The following is a 14,057-nucleotide window of genomic DNA, read 5'->3' on the forward strand; positions in this document are numbered from 1 at the left end:
TCTAAGTAATAGTTTTTAAGACTCACCATAGAATTTTTTTGCTAAGCAATATTTTTACACCGTAACATAAATTAATGGTAGCTTGCTGTAAAGGCGGACAGAACTTTTATCTTAACACGTGTATTATATACTTCTGCTACAACTTAACAAAAAATCTAAAATCTAGTTGAAGATTAAAGGAAATCTTAGCTTTCCCATTGATGCTTGATTCGGTGTTATAGTTCCATTATTTTTGTTATTAATTGTTAGTTTCCAAATAATAAAAATCATATACATGTATAGGTCTAGTCTTGTTTTGAGCCTTCGAAGTCAACGTTTTCACAGGCCAATTAGGGCTTTTTTGGGAGGTAGACGGTAGACTTGTGTGTATGTGTGTAGTAAACAAAACAAAAGATATCTTGCTGTTTTGGCGTTACGTGTGAAAATTAGGATTCTAGAGTTCTAGAAAAAAAATGAAACAGAAATTTCGTTAATCACGAGACCCAACGCGTAGAAACTCGAGAATAAACCTATTCTACATTTGTAATGATTTTTATTTTCTGAGTTCTTATTTTTCGCTAAAAGTTTGGAAAAGAAGTAGATTCATTTTGTGCGCCGATAGCTTTATTACTAGAAATTAGGTACATCAAATATGAACATGGGGGAATGGCTAGCCAAAGTAGGCAAGAAGAAACATAGGTAAGTTAGAGCGAAAATATTTTTATTATTAATATAAACGTAAGCAAAAGTGACATGACAACCAAACTGATTTTCATAGTTATTGCGTAATCAAGATGTTTTCTCAGCACAGAGCCCTCTAGTGTCTAAAATACGCGAGACTTCCACTAAGCCGAAGGATGGTTTCCGATAGATAGGCGGATTATTAGGCTAAATGATAAAAATTAAAAATGTTTTTCTCGGCGCCACGAGCTCATGTTTTTTTTATCACGCGTGATTCGCACAGGGGCTTCGAAACAAAAAAAAAGCCACCGCGACTCCAGAACATGCTCTCCGATATTAGGCTTACATTTTTATCAAAACGTAGTCGTCCAAAACGGTAAGTCGCGAGTCCAAGTCATAGCTTGAAGAGAGTATCAGTGCCGAAAAAAGGTTCGGTTAGAAAATTAGCATTAAAGCAATAGGAAGTGTCATACTTATTCTTATTACGTTACTTATGATATAAATCGTATAGCTTTTCTACAACGGCATCTGACGGGGAAATTACTTAATTTTTTCCTTTCGCTATTTGTCCTCGAAAATATATATATTTTTTAATTAGTCTCGTGTCTAAGTAATTTTTCAGCATTCTCATTTCTAGTCTTTAAAATTTTCTACATAAATACACCCTGATTTCGAAAATCAGCCTTCAAAAAGGGCGGGTAAAATTAAAATATGGCGAAAACAATCCAATATAAGTGAATTTTTACATAATAGATGGAGATACGTGAGCTGTAGACTGAAATTAATGGAAAGCATGTAACATATTGCCTTGCCCCCCTTGTTTAAGTTATTGTGCCTTTTACGTTCAATGTGAGACTATGACGTGAACTTGGAAATGAGGCTGGTGGTTGGATAAAGAGGAGGGTCACATTTTGGACGGGGATGGAGATCAAGGGGGAAGGGGAAGGATAGAAGGGCTAGGATCATTTTAGAAAAAGCCTGCGAGGGCTTTTATCATTACGCTTAATGTTTACAATTTTCATCGGAAAGAGAGCTTGCGTAAGGATGTTCTTGGGATGATATAATCGCGTCTGTGATTCCAATGGTCGCGTACTTAACTTTGCTCTTTACGCAGTTCCTCTTTTTTATTTGGTTTTAAGAATTTTTAGTCGCATTTAACTTAATTATGCTCCGAGGCTTAAGCCGTAACTGCGATGTTTTAAAACTTTTAACACAGTGATTTACTATTATGGATTTAATCGTTGTCGGGCCTTTGCCGTAGGAAATTCAGTTAACCTGGCTTCCCGAATTCCAAGCACCAGACGTACTTAAGTCGAGAATAAGTTTCAGCAGCCCTTTACGGGTGCTCCAAATTTTTTATATTAGAAAATTGTTAAAATAAATAACTGTTTTATTGACGTGCGCTTGGCTAAGAAGGCTGTAGAACAATTTTGATTGAAGAAGGTATGTCATTGGTCTAAACTTCAATTGATAATTTGAATTGAACGTTTACTTCTAAGTTCTAAACTACTTTTCGTAATGCTCTTGAGAAATTTTTCTCTTGTATTTGACGACTTGGGATCCACGGTGTTTATTGGTTTCATTTTATTAAAAATTTAAGAACAATATATTTTGGGAAAATGGGGGATGATTATGAAAATCGTGGTTATCTTATGGCGTTTAGGAACTATAATTTGTGAGCAAGGGAATTTGGGATACTAAGTTGTTGAAATTAATGAATTTTAAGGTTTAATTTTTAATTTTAGAACCGGAACAATGTCGCAAAATAACCGTAGTCAGACTGGCACCAATGCCCTCGGATATGAACATACTTTGGTGAGTAATTTTTACTTCATTAATTGACAAATTTAGTACTTTTACAACGACATTATAAATTGGCCAAAGTATCCTTGGCAACACTTTTACCACCTAATGAATAACCATCCGTTCTACTTCGTAATGTCTAAATTTAGAATCTAATATCAACTCTCGCTATTGAACCTGTACCTTATGATAGTGCAGCATCTAATATAATTTCCATAACTGCCCTATACTAGACCAAAAACATGTACTGGACTATAAATCAATCAATTCAGTACTATATATATTACAATTTGCGAAATATTTTAAATCATGTTTAAATCTCCAAAAGAAAAAATTCATTTTCATCAAATGCTTTATCTGTCCTCTTTTGAATTTAATTTTGAGATAAATCAAGGCTAGATTAGTATTATCAGGGAATGAGCGTAATTACCCAAAATCTCAAACATGTTGCAGAATTCATGTATTTAAATTTAGAATATAATTAATAAATTAACATAAATATTTGGCAATTATTTTTATTGCCAGCTAAAATCTTCAACAAAAATACTCAACTTTGTTCTTTTAAGCCCCACAATAATGCGTAATCTAATATGTTATAATTCCATCTGGTAGATGTATGGTCATTATAAAGAGGACTTGGGAAAATTTGCCAGATCAGAAGCAATCAGATTAAAAGCCTTGGAAAGGCTGCGCAAAAAGGAGGAAAAAATAAGCCAAAGGGAGTTGAAACAGTACAAGAGTGAATTTGAAAGAAAATGCCGTGGTGAGTTATAAACGCAAAAACAACTTCATTTAGTTGGCTTAATTGCTTGGAAAATTTATATACGCTCTCTTCACCCATCTTAGTTTTCCCTCACCAATATTTTAACAATAGCATAATTAAAAATAAAAGTTCCAATGTGCCCAAAAAAATTGCAACTTTTTTGCATCCTAATTAATGAGTGGGCCTCCTTTTAATTTATTATTTTGACGATGAAAATTAGGTGAAAAACCTATTTTTTTTTATGCTAAACGCTTAGTTACGTAACTCTATATTTATTGAGGAGGTTAAACTGTTATGTAAGTAGAAAAGTTTATGCACAAATTTGTTTCTTGATTATACCTCTCCACCAGAGGTAAAAATTAATTGAGGACAAGTTTTCATTTCAACGTAGTTTTTAATTTTCATATGATCATTGTTTAAGGGGCAGGTACCCCCTGAAATTTTTACTTCGAAACCCTGTAATATCAGTTGTTTGTTCTCAATATATTGAAAAATTAATTAATTAATTGACTTTTGGGATTTTTAAATTAACATATTACATTTTAAGCAACTTCAGAACAACTTAAAACTTTTTAACACTACATCTATTGATTGCTGAATTTGCTGCTCCCCAACTGTTTAATTGCCAATACTAAATGTAAAATTTCTTCATAAAAGCAGAAATTAATTAAAAATATAGTTTTTAAAGATAAAGTTTTACTTCACCTTTAATTAAGCTCTCAGTATTGTTAAACAAGGTGCAACAATTTAGAAAACAAACCCTTCATTTATATAATACCAATGTTAGTTCGTCAAAATATTAAGGATTGTTAGTGTCGTGTTTAATACAGATTTTATATCATGTTTGTTAATTACAAATGTTAGATAACTTACCACCAAAATCCTATAATAAGATACGGCTCTTCTCCATCAACTCTTTCCACAGTGACTGAAGGTGTTGACTCGGATTAGAGCAAGTACGATAAATATAGTATCCCCTAAATTGCTCGGGTGCCAAAAAATTAAAAGGATTTTCTCTCTGAAGATTTTTTTTATCATTTCCTTTACCCCATTCTAAACATAGTTTTTACAATCAGGTGATATGGGCACAAACACAAAGAATAGATTCAAGTTGTTACTTCGTAGTTTTTAAGGCATTAACGAAAGATTACCAAATTGATTTTTTGTTTAATGGAAGATGATGAGGTGTCCAAACCAAAAAGGGGTGAGATAGGTCTAAATCCCCAAACAAGGTTGTAAATGTTAATTTTAAAAAGTTTGTTCTGCAGTTTCTAATTTATATGAGGGAATTATTTTTCAAATGTATTTGGAAGTAACTACTGCTTTACAGATAGTGTTTCCAATTGAGGAAACATCTTTAAATTAAAAACTTTATAACTTTAATTACTCTAATAAATATTGTAATTATTTTAGAACCTATTCTTTTATAACCGCCTCACTAGAAAATGTTTAATTCTTTATTTGATACAAAAAAAACCAGGAGTTATTTGATTTATTTTATTTTATTTTAGGTTATCTATCAAATCTATGGCAACATACATTTGCTCGATTGGGCGAGGATTGGGTGTTTTTAGCCCTTTTAGGAATAATATCATCGTTACTAAGTTTTTCTATGGATTATGGTATTTCAATTTGTCAAAAAGGTAATTTAATGTTTTTTTAAAGTGGTTTTAAAGTCATTAAGGTTTTATAAATATTTTTCACACGCTGCTTGACTTTGATGTATTAGCGTAAGTGATTCAGTTTATATATAAATAGATTTTTTGGGGAAAGAATAAACAAAATGAGACTCGCAACTCTACAGTCTCGAGAGTTTTGGTTCTCATTTACTATTTTTTTTTATTGAATTACATTTCGTAATTGGTGATTTTTTACTTTTCATAAGCTCGCATTTGGTTGTACCGGGACTTGATAAATCATCCAGTTTTACAGTATATAGGATGGATTGCATTTCCATTAGCTTTAATTTTATTCTCTGCTGGTTTTGTGCACATAGTGTCACCGCAAGCCATAGGTTAGCACTGGAAATTTATATATTAATTTTGCGCTGTGATTAAATTCTAATCTATTCTTTTTATTGGTAATTCAAGGTTCGGGAATTCCCGAAATGAAAACTATCTTAAGAGGGGTGGTCCTAAAAGAATATCTTACTATACGTACTTTAATTGCGAAAATGGTCGGTTTAACGTGCTCATTGGGAAGTGGCATGCCATTGGGGAAGGAAGTAAGTATTTACAAGTCAAATACATTACTCTATTTATGTTAATTCTCATCAAATGTCACGAACAATCGATTATCTTAACAGGGTCCTTTTGTACATGTTGCGAGTATAGTAGCAACTCAGCTGAGTAAACTTGTAACATCATTCAAAGGCATTTATGAGGTAAATATTTAAGAACTTTAAATATTTATTTTGCGATTTCAGTTATACAGTAATTGAAATGTATTATTAAATCTAGAATGAATCAAGAACCGGTGAAATGTTAGCAGCCGCATGTGCGGTAGGTGTTGCATGCTCCTTTGCGGCCCCTATTGGAGGTACAGGACTTAATTTATTTTTTATTTTTATGCCATTTTCTTATACCATAAATTTTTAGGAGTGTTATTCAGTATTGAAGTAACGTCCGTATTTTTCGCCGTCCGTAATTATTGGCGTGGTTTTTTTGCTGCATGCTGTGGTGCCATGGTTTGGAGGTTATTAGCGGTGTGGTTTCAAGATGAAGGTAGAATTTTTAGTAGCCTTAATATTGTTAGTATAGCTAATAATTATAATATTTTTTCTTCTTAGAAACAATAACAGCCATCTTCAAAACAAACTTTAGGGTTGATTTCCCATTTGACCCCCAAGAATTACTCGCCTTTGCCATGATAGGGTATGTTTTTTTTATTAATTTCTTAACTAAGTATTTATAAATGATGTTCTGAAATGTTTTCTTTTTCAGCATTGTTTGCGGGTTTGGTGGTGCATTTTTTGTATGGTTTCACCGTCAAATTGTATTCTTCAACAGAAGGCACAAGAAAATGACAGCATTCTTACAAAAAAATCGATTCTTGTACCCCGCCATAATCACAATCATTATTTCTAGTTTATCTTTTCCTCTTGGATTAGGGCAGTTCACGGCAGCTGAGGTGATTTTAAAAGTTTTGCCCAATTGTAGAATTCCACCCACGTGTGGGCATTGTTAGAGTTATGTTAAAATTTTAAACCTTGTTAAATTTTTCAGTTGACAACTCATGAGTCAGTGAATGAACTTTTTAGCAACATAACGTGGAGTGGTACTCAACCCGAAGTAGACGAAGCAATTGTGATTAGTCATTGGTCCACCCCTTACACCAATATTTATGTCAACTTGGTACTCTTCATTGTGCTTAATGTAAGTTTTCATTTAAATTTTCCTAAATTTTTACTAATTTTAGTATTGAAATAAAATGTTATTTAGTTTGTGACAACAGCGTTAGCAGCCACGATTCCCGTACCCGCTGGACTATTCATTCCGGTTTTTAAAATGGGAGCCGCTTTTGGCAGGCTAGTTGGTGAATGTATGGCAGCCTGGTTTCCTGATGGTATTAGAATGGGAAAAGAAATTCATAATATAATTCCAGGAGGGTATGCCGTAGTGGGTAAGTATTTTTATTTTGAGTGGTTAAGCCTTGGTTTTAGGGTGTTAGGCCTTGGTTTTAGGGTGTTAGGCCTTGGTTTTAGGGTGTTAGGCCTTGGTTTTAGGGTGTTAGGCCTTGGTTTTAGGCTGTTAGGCCTCGGTTTTAGGCTGTTAGGCCTCGGTTTTAGGGTGTTAGGCCTCGGTTTTAGGGTGTTAGGCCTCGGTTTTAAGGTGTTAGGCCTTGGTTTTAAGGTGTTAGGCCTTGGTTTTAAAGTTTATTAAAATGTTTAGGTGCAGCTGCTCTTTCTGGAAGTGTCACGCATACAATATCTACGTCTGTCATAGTCTTTGAACTGACCGGACAAATGGCTCATATTTTACCTGTGATTGTAAGTTTATCCAAAATAATTGTGAAAAATATGTATAATATCACTTCTTTTTAATTAGATTGCTGTTCTTATTGCTAATGCAATTGCCCAATCCCTCCAACCTTCAGTGTATGACAGTATCATTCAAATTAAAAAGCTACCTTACTTACCTCCTATTGTATCAACATCATCCGAGTGAGTTACAAATTTTTAAGTAATAGGTCAGTAAGATTGGGTAATGCAACTTAATTTTTTTCAGAGCTCACAATATTTTAGTAGAAGACATAATGGTTCGCAATGTGGTTTATGTTTGGCAAGGGGGCACTTATAGGGATGTGAAGGAGGTTCTTAAGAATAACAAACGTTTACAGTCTTTTCCATTAGTTGACTCTCCTGGTAAGCAAAATTAATAGTATTATTATTATGGTCTTATTATTATTATTATTAATAATGAAATTTTTGTTTTTCAGATACTATGATCCTTCTTGGCTCGATTCCGAGAATGGAACTTTTGCTCTTACTTGAGAAACAGTTGGGAAGAGAGAGAAGGTTGAGGGAAGTTGCACGAATGCAACCTCCCATTCAATCTTCCTCCAACTTGCTACCAATTGGTAAAAGCCCAAAAGAGCAACGTAGAGCGTCCAGATTTGAAATAGTTCCCGTTACTGGAAGTGGAAGGGTATTTCAATTTCTCTAAGCCTTGACTTTTATTTGTGACCCTTTGTAACTCTTATTTTCTGTAATTATAGCCCTCTCCTAGATGTTCTCCACCACCATCTCCCCCAGTTTCACCCAAGAAAAGCATCTTGAAGCACTCGCCTCTCAACTCTCCTTACAATACCATAACTTCTCACGATTCTAGACTGAGACAGGCTTTCGAAACAATCTTCAGAAAAGCTTTGACTCTTCAAGATGTAAATCCATCGGAGAAAGGGGAAAGTGTTCCCACTACCCCCACTACACCAAAAAAAGTTACTCTGGTAAGATTCAATCACATATATAAATAATTAAACTTTGCTTAAATGTAATCTAACTTATAGCCGAAAGAAAGAGTTATCGATATGTCACCCGAAGAACAATTAGCGTGGGAACAAGATCAAATGACCGCTGTTTGTGATTTCAGCCGTTGCCACGTTGATCCATCACCCTTCCAACTTGTTGAAAGAACCTCCCTAATCAAAGTAAATAAGTTTTGTTAACAATATGGTATATTATATTCTAAATCTGGGGTTCTGCGTATAGGTACATTCTCTCTTTTCAATGCTGGGACTAAACAAAGCCTATGTAACCACAATTGGCCGTTTAATTGGAGTTGTAGCTTTGAAAGAAGTTAGAAGCGCTTTAGAAAAAGTTCATGCTGGAGGATTCAAAACTGCTGGCAACTCTGATGAAAGTACCGCTACAAATAATGAAACACTACCATCAGAACCGCCGTCTGAAAGTCAGTCTGAAGCCGAAGATAATGGGGATTCTGACAGGGGAATTAGTACAGGAAGGCGTATGAGGTTTTCCAATCCGTCCAGCCCAGTTTAAGTTTATAAAATCAGCAAATAAATGACATTCATTGGGTTTAAGAACACCAATTGGAAAGAAATCACTAGAGCATTCCAGACTAAAGTTTGAAGGCTTTTTAAATTGTTGTTAGAAAAATTGTTACTGCATTGCATTTAAAAAAATAGGAAGACTCGTTATAGTAGCCAATAGCCATATACAACAAATATTAGACTTTTTCTTATTTTTATTAGATATTTTATGATGGAAACTTTTTCTGAGGACACTTAATTTTATTTGCAGATTAATTATAAATGCATTTAACCATTCTTTTCTTTTTCATTTTATGTTAATTGGGCGTATCGCTTTTTCCTTTAGGCATTTCCCAAGACTATTTCTATCTTTTTTCACCCTATAAATACATTCCTAATTATAATATTAATCGGATATTAAAAAAAATCCTTTTTCTATTAATTTCATTTTAAAATCTTAATTTTTGGTTTCATTTTGGTGGTCACAATTTCTTTTTCATTCTAATGGATTGATGGATCTGTTCCGGCCCCTAATTTCTTTAGGTTACCTAAAATTCTCTTTGAATAATGGCATTATATTCAAACTATGGTAGATGAAATCAAAATTCTTTTAGAAATCTTAATATACAAATGTTCCTGCATTTTTACGGAAGTGCTTTGTTAGTATTTTTGTCTTTTTTATATAAAGATAACCGGTGCGTTAGAATTTTATTAGATGTATAGTTACTCAATTTGTGTTGAAATATCTGTATAAAGGGATATGTACTATACTGACGGAGTTGTAATATTTTTGTGTTTCCCTTAACACATGGTATTTTCACGCAAATAGTTTTAAAAAGCAAACGTTTTTATACAGTATATATATTTTTAATCATAATAAAATTATGGTTACATAAAACTTGGGTAGTTCATTGTAACTTTTATTTGGTTTAGTACTAACATGAAAGAGTAATTAAAATGTTAATTTGTATCTTTTTTTTTTTTAGAGTAGGTTTCTTGGTATTTTTTGTTAATTTCTTCAATGTGGCTTTGGATTGTGGCTATTTCTAGGCTTATTTCAATGGCTTGTTGAAACAGTTTTTGGCAATCTTTTAAACATTCCGGAACTAGAACTCCAAACCAATGCAAAGGATTTTGGGTTTTTTCATTCTGTGGCAAAATTTCCTCCTCAAGTTTGTCTTTATTTTCTGTTCTTTTTCTAACTCCTTCTTTTCCATCTGTATTTCTAGATTGTGGTTTGGTTTTGTTTATAATGAAAGAATTATATGAATACCCAGGGTCTTTTGCATGGACATTTTCCTGTATGACTTCACTCTTGATACTAGCTTGCATGTTACTCGTGTTAATTTGTAGCATAGATACTCGTGTACACCCTAATAAATATTTTGCCTGGGCCATATTTACAAAAGCAGACTTCAGGACTAGTTCCATTGCCTTTCGTTTCTCTAGAAGTTGTTGTTGAAGATTGAAATTTTCAATAGTTAGCATATCCAATTTTTTACATAAGAAGTCATAGCTATCGTTTTCAGGTACTGTTTTGACGACCATTATCACTTAGTTTTGTACTTCAATAAATTAATATTATTCTCAGATTTATATTATTATTTCAAAAGTAATTATTTCCCTTTTCATAGTTCAGAACAAACCTAATGTACAAAGTCCATACGAAAACGTACTTTGCCAACTTCAATTTATCTATGGCACACGAATTTTTGGGCATATAAATGTTTTATCTCCCTAACAAAACTATGTTACACAATAGTTCAACAACTGCGTTACTCACGAGCCAAGTCATTGATTTGTGTGCGAAAGAGTTTGAATTTTTTACTTCAATTTATTTGTCTACCACTTGCAGCATATAATACAATATAATTACTCATAAGTGTACCATAAAGAACTTTTTCACAATGAGACCTTGTTGCAAGGATATGATGTAATTGACGTCACTTCCCAGTCGATAGCGGTTTTATCGTCATCAATACTAGTTCTGGGGGGCGATTCTGTAAAAAATCGAATGGGAATTCAATCTCGATACCCTATACCATGTCGAAATCGACTTCGACAATTTGCATTGATTTATGCTTATTCGAAATCTTTACCGAATACCATTCGTCGAGATCTCGAAGTTCGAAATCTAGTTTTCGATCGAAAATTGGATTTCGAATATTTACAGAATAGGCCCCCTGGCGGGGAGGGAAGGAAGTTAAAACCAGTTTTACGCGACGTTAGTCCGTATTTTCTCAAAGTCTCATTTAAAGGGGCTCCAAAGTTCGGTGGCAAAAAGAAAAGAAAATTGAGCATGCTTTTCAGTCCCCCAACCCCTCACTCGACCTTGGAAGAGGCGGGCAGAGTCAACCGTAAATTTCGCACTTTACTGACTTTACACACATTTTCCCACCGAACTTTGGAGCCCCTTTAAATTTTTAATACAGAGATGTTAAACAGAGGCACACTAATGAGTAATTATGTTACATATGCTAGTAGCTAACATAGCAAAAGGAAAACGTTTCGTTCGAAATATAAAACAATTATATTTTTGAGTTTTATAATTTCAATATGAATTGAAAGTAGTATTCTTCGTCGTTTTCAAAGAAATAAGTGAAGCAAAAAGTTTTCGTGCGCCAAGTCTTCAACTACATCTGCTTCATATGAAATAGCAAGTGAAGTAGTGACACTCGTACTTGCTAAATTATAATTTCTGCTATTTCATAAGCAAAATCTCTGTCAATGTTTTAGACACGCATTACGGTACTGAATCCTGTCTTGCCCACTGTTCTATAATAATAATAATCAGCAAGGCACCACCTTAGGATTAAGTCATCTAGCGACTTATAATGCCTTTTACACTGGTGGCCGTGTTAAAATGTGTAGGAGGGTGGTGGCAAGTCATTCATGCCACGTGAGTCAACAACTCCCTACACTAACTATTACAGTTAACCTCATCCACAAGTTTTTATGGAAAGGGGAAACCGAAGAACTCGGGGGAAAACCCCTTTAACAAGTGAAGAGAATTTGCAAACTCAACGCAGTAAGAGTGGTTCCAAGTTTTCACCCAGTGCCACAAGCTGAAATTGAACCCTGCTCCTCTTACAGCGAGGCGAAAGTGCTAGCCACTCCGCTACCCCACTATATATAATGACAACGATTTCACTTTCTCGGAATTATCGTCGTATTAACCATTAAAATTTTCTAAATTTAATAGTGTATCACTCTAATTAATGGTGAAAAACTTTTACATGGCGATACTTGTTATTTTGCAACAGCTGACGTCCGAAGTTGGGAAGCTGTGTTAATTGTTAATTTCGTAAATGATGTGTATTGTTTCTCACTTATGCAAGAGAACGGGCCGTTTCACTTTTAATATGTAATAACTACAAATAGAGTAGTAATTTCGTGACAAAAAACTAAACTTTTTCGCGCAACTCCATTACTTGGCTAGTCAGCGTAACCAATTTTCCTGCCTTGTGTATTATCATAAGTAATATAATATTTATGTTGCTGGATTACAAATAAAATAATTTACGATAGTAAATTCTTGGAGTAGAGAAGTTGACTTCTCTACTCCAAGGTAAATTTACCATTGAAAACCGATGCAAATGCATTCCATACCAAGACATATCATACGGACCATAGCGTTGAAACACGTTTTGCCCCGGTATTTCTCGGTATATCGCCGCCTACAGGGTGATTTGTAATTTATAAACTGGGCTGTGTTAATAAATAAGATGATTTCGTAATTTACCACACTCGTGTGTACAACCAGGAATTCATACCTCGAACTTAGGGGACCGTTTTTCCCCCCATCATTTTGACGTCTGAGCATACGTGTTTTTTCATACGATTTTCAATGGTATTAAATCCTAGTTTCAGATAATTTCATCCCCCTGTGTCGAAAAGGGTTCAAACATCTTTTTGCTTTTCCCTTCGCTATCGCTCTATCGATAGCGACGGTCCCCTCGTAATTCGGACTTCGCGGTTCTCAAGGGCATTGTAACTGCTGACAATTTTGACAGCGCTAACAATGCCGGACTTAATCCTTCCACATGGAGAGGTCGGGAGAGCGAGCTGACCCGTCGCTATCAATGGTGGGGTTTCAAACCCTAAATTTCGAAATGGCCGGGGAGTCGAACAATAAAAAATACAGTTGTAAAAACGGGAGGTTGCGCGGGGTAAAAACTCCTAAAGAGGGGAGACGCGTGTGAGGGGGCGATTTTTTTTCTCATACACGTCACTGAAAACGGTCCCCGAGATCTTACCATAGGGAATACGGCCGGATAACCATTCCAAGTTCGAGGTATGAATTCCTGGTACAACGGAATAAGGGTACAAATGATTTCCATACTAGGGCTTAACACATTTCCACCCAGCATTCCACGGTATGACGCCTAGAGGGTGATTCTTTTGTATTTTACAAACTGGTTTATACGAGTACTTAGGTTGATTTTGGTATTTTACCAAACTCGATTATTTCGAATATACCACGGAATATACTTATTCATGTTTTCTGTAAAAATATATATAAAACCGTAAGCCTATCATATAAGGTCCCCATAAGCAAAGGTCTAGTCCAAAGTTCGGTGGCAAAATGTGCGTAAAGTCAGTAAAGTGCGAAATTTACGGTTGACTCTGCCTCTTCCCGCCTCTTCCAAGTTCCAAGGCCGAGTGAGGGGTTGGAGGGAATGAAAAGCATGCTCAATTTTCTTTTTTTTTGCGACCGAACTTTGGACTCCCTTAAAGAGGTAGATATTCAAAATCTGAACCTCCTAGTGGCTACGTCCTAAATGGTTAGAGTAATTAACGCGACATATAACAAAGATAAAATGTACTCAACACCAGTCATAATGGTTATCTAGGCGACACTTAAAGGCCGAAGCGGAGGATTTGGCCTTAACGGCAGCCGGGAGGTCGTTCCAAAACTGGACAACTCTCTGCGTAAAGAAAATACTCATGGCTACACCATTGCACCATTTTTTGCGGATTGTTGGAGCCTTTCGCCGCTCCCACTTTATGTCTAAGAAGTCTGCTGTAGCAACGTTGTGCAGCCCATGAATGATTTTAAAGGCTTCGACAAGAAATTTAACCTTTTTAACCGTTCATCGTAAGGTAATGTCCTGATCCCCGAGACAAGCTCCGTGGCCTTTTTGGTACCCTTTCCAGCTTCTCAATGTTTTTGACCAGGTGCACATGGGGGGACCAAAATGCTCGAACAGTAGTCTAAATGAGGGTGAATGTACACGCGGTACAGCCTACAGGATTTTAAATGAGGAAACACTAAATTGAGAGAATGATCTCTGCAGCATATATACCTCGCGCAGCGGCTACTTTGCTATGGGTATCTCCA

At 35.0% G+C, this 14,057-nt stretch overlaps 2 protein-coding genes across 2 annotated transcripts; one reads left to right on the forward strand and one right to left on the reverse strand.

Annotated features, from left to right (window-relative positions):
- The first annotated feature begins 1,598 nt into the window (after positions 1-1,598).
- On the forward strand, positions 1,599-8,772 carry ClC-a (chloride channel protein 2). Its single transcript, XM_090161569.1, has 20 exons — positions 1,599-2,103; positions 2,406-2,475; positions 3,076-3,226; positions 4,738-4,869; positions 5,112-5,240; positions 5,317-5,450; positions 5,532-5,609; positions 5,686-5,764; positions 5,824-5,949; positions 6,015-6,099; positions 6,169-6,355; positions 6,451-6,600; positions 6,667-6,847; positions 7,117-7,214; positions 7,273-7,388; positions 7,453-7,589; positions 7,664-7,872; positions 7,943-8,173; positions 8,234-8,374; positions 8,436-8,772. Exons 2-20 carry the CDS (start codon positions 2,416-2,418, stop codon positions 8,724-8,726), a joined length of 2,715 nt encoding a protein of 904 aa, XP_090017695.1. The 5' UTR covers positions 1,599-2,103; positions 2,406-2,415; the 3' UTR covers positions 8,727-8,772.
- Positions 8,773-9,575: 803 nt separating this feature from the next.
- On the reverse strand, positions 9,576-10,452 carry LOC149925909 (vacuolar ATPase assembly protein VMA22-like). The gene has a single exon (XM_090161571.1). It carries the CDS (start codon positions 10,262-10,264, stop codon positions 9,677-9,679), a length of 588 nt encoding a protein of 195 aa, XP_090017697.1. The 5' UTR covers positions 10,265-10,452; the 3' UTR covers positions 9,576-9,676.
- Between the last annotated feature and the right edge of the window lie 3,605 nt (positions 10,453-14,057).

The sequence above is a fragment of the Leiobunum rupestre genome, chromosome 10 (genome assembly GCF_980474605.1).
Source record: "Leiobunum rupestre chromosome 10, qqLeiRupe1.1.hap1, whole genome shotgun sequence".
NCBI classification, from domain to species: Eukaryota; Metazoa; Arthropoda; class Arachnida; order Opiliones; family Sclerosomatidae; genus Leiobunum; species Leiobunum rupestre.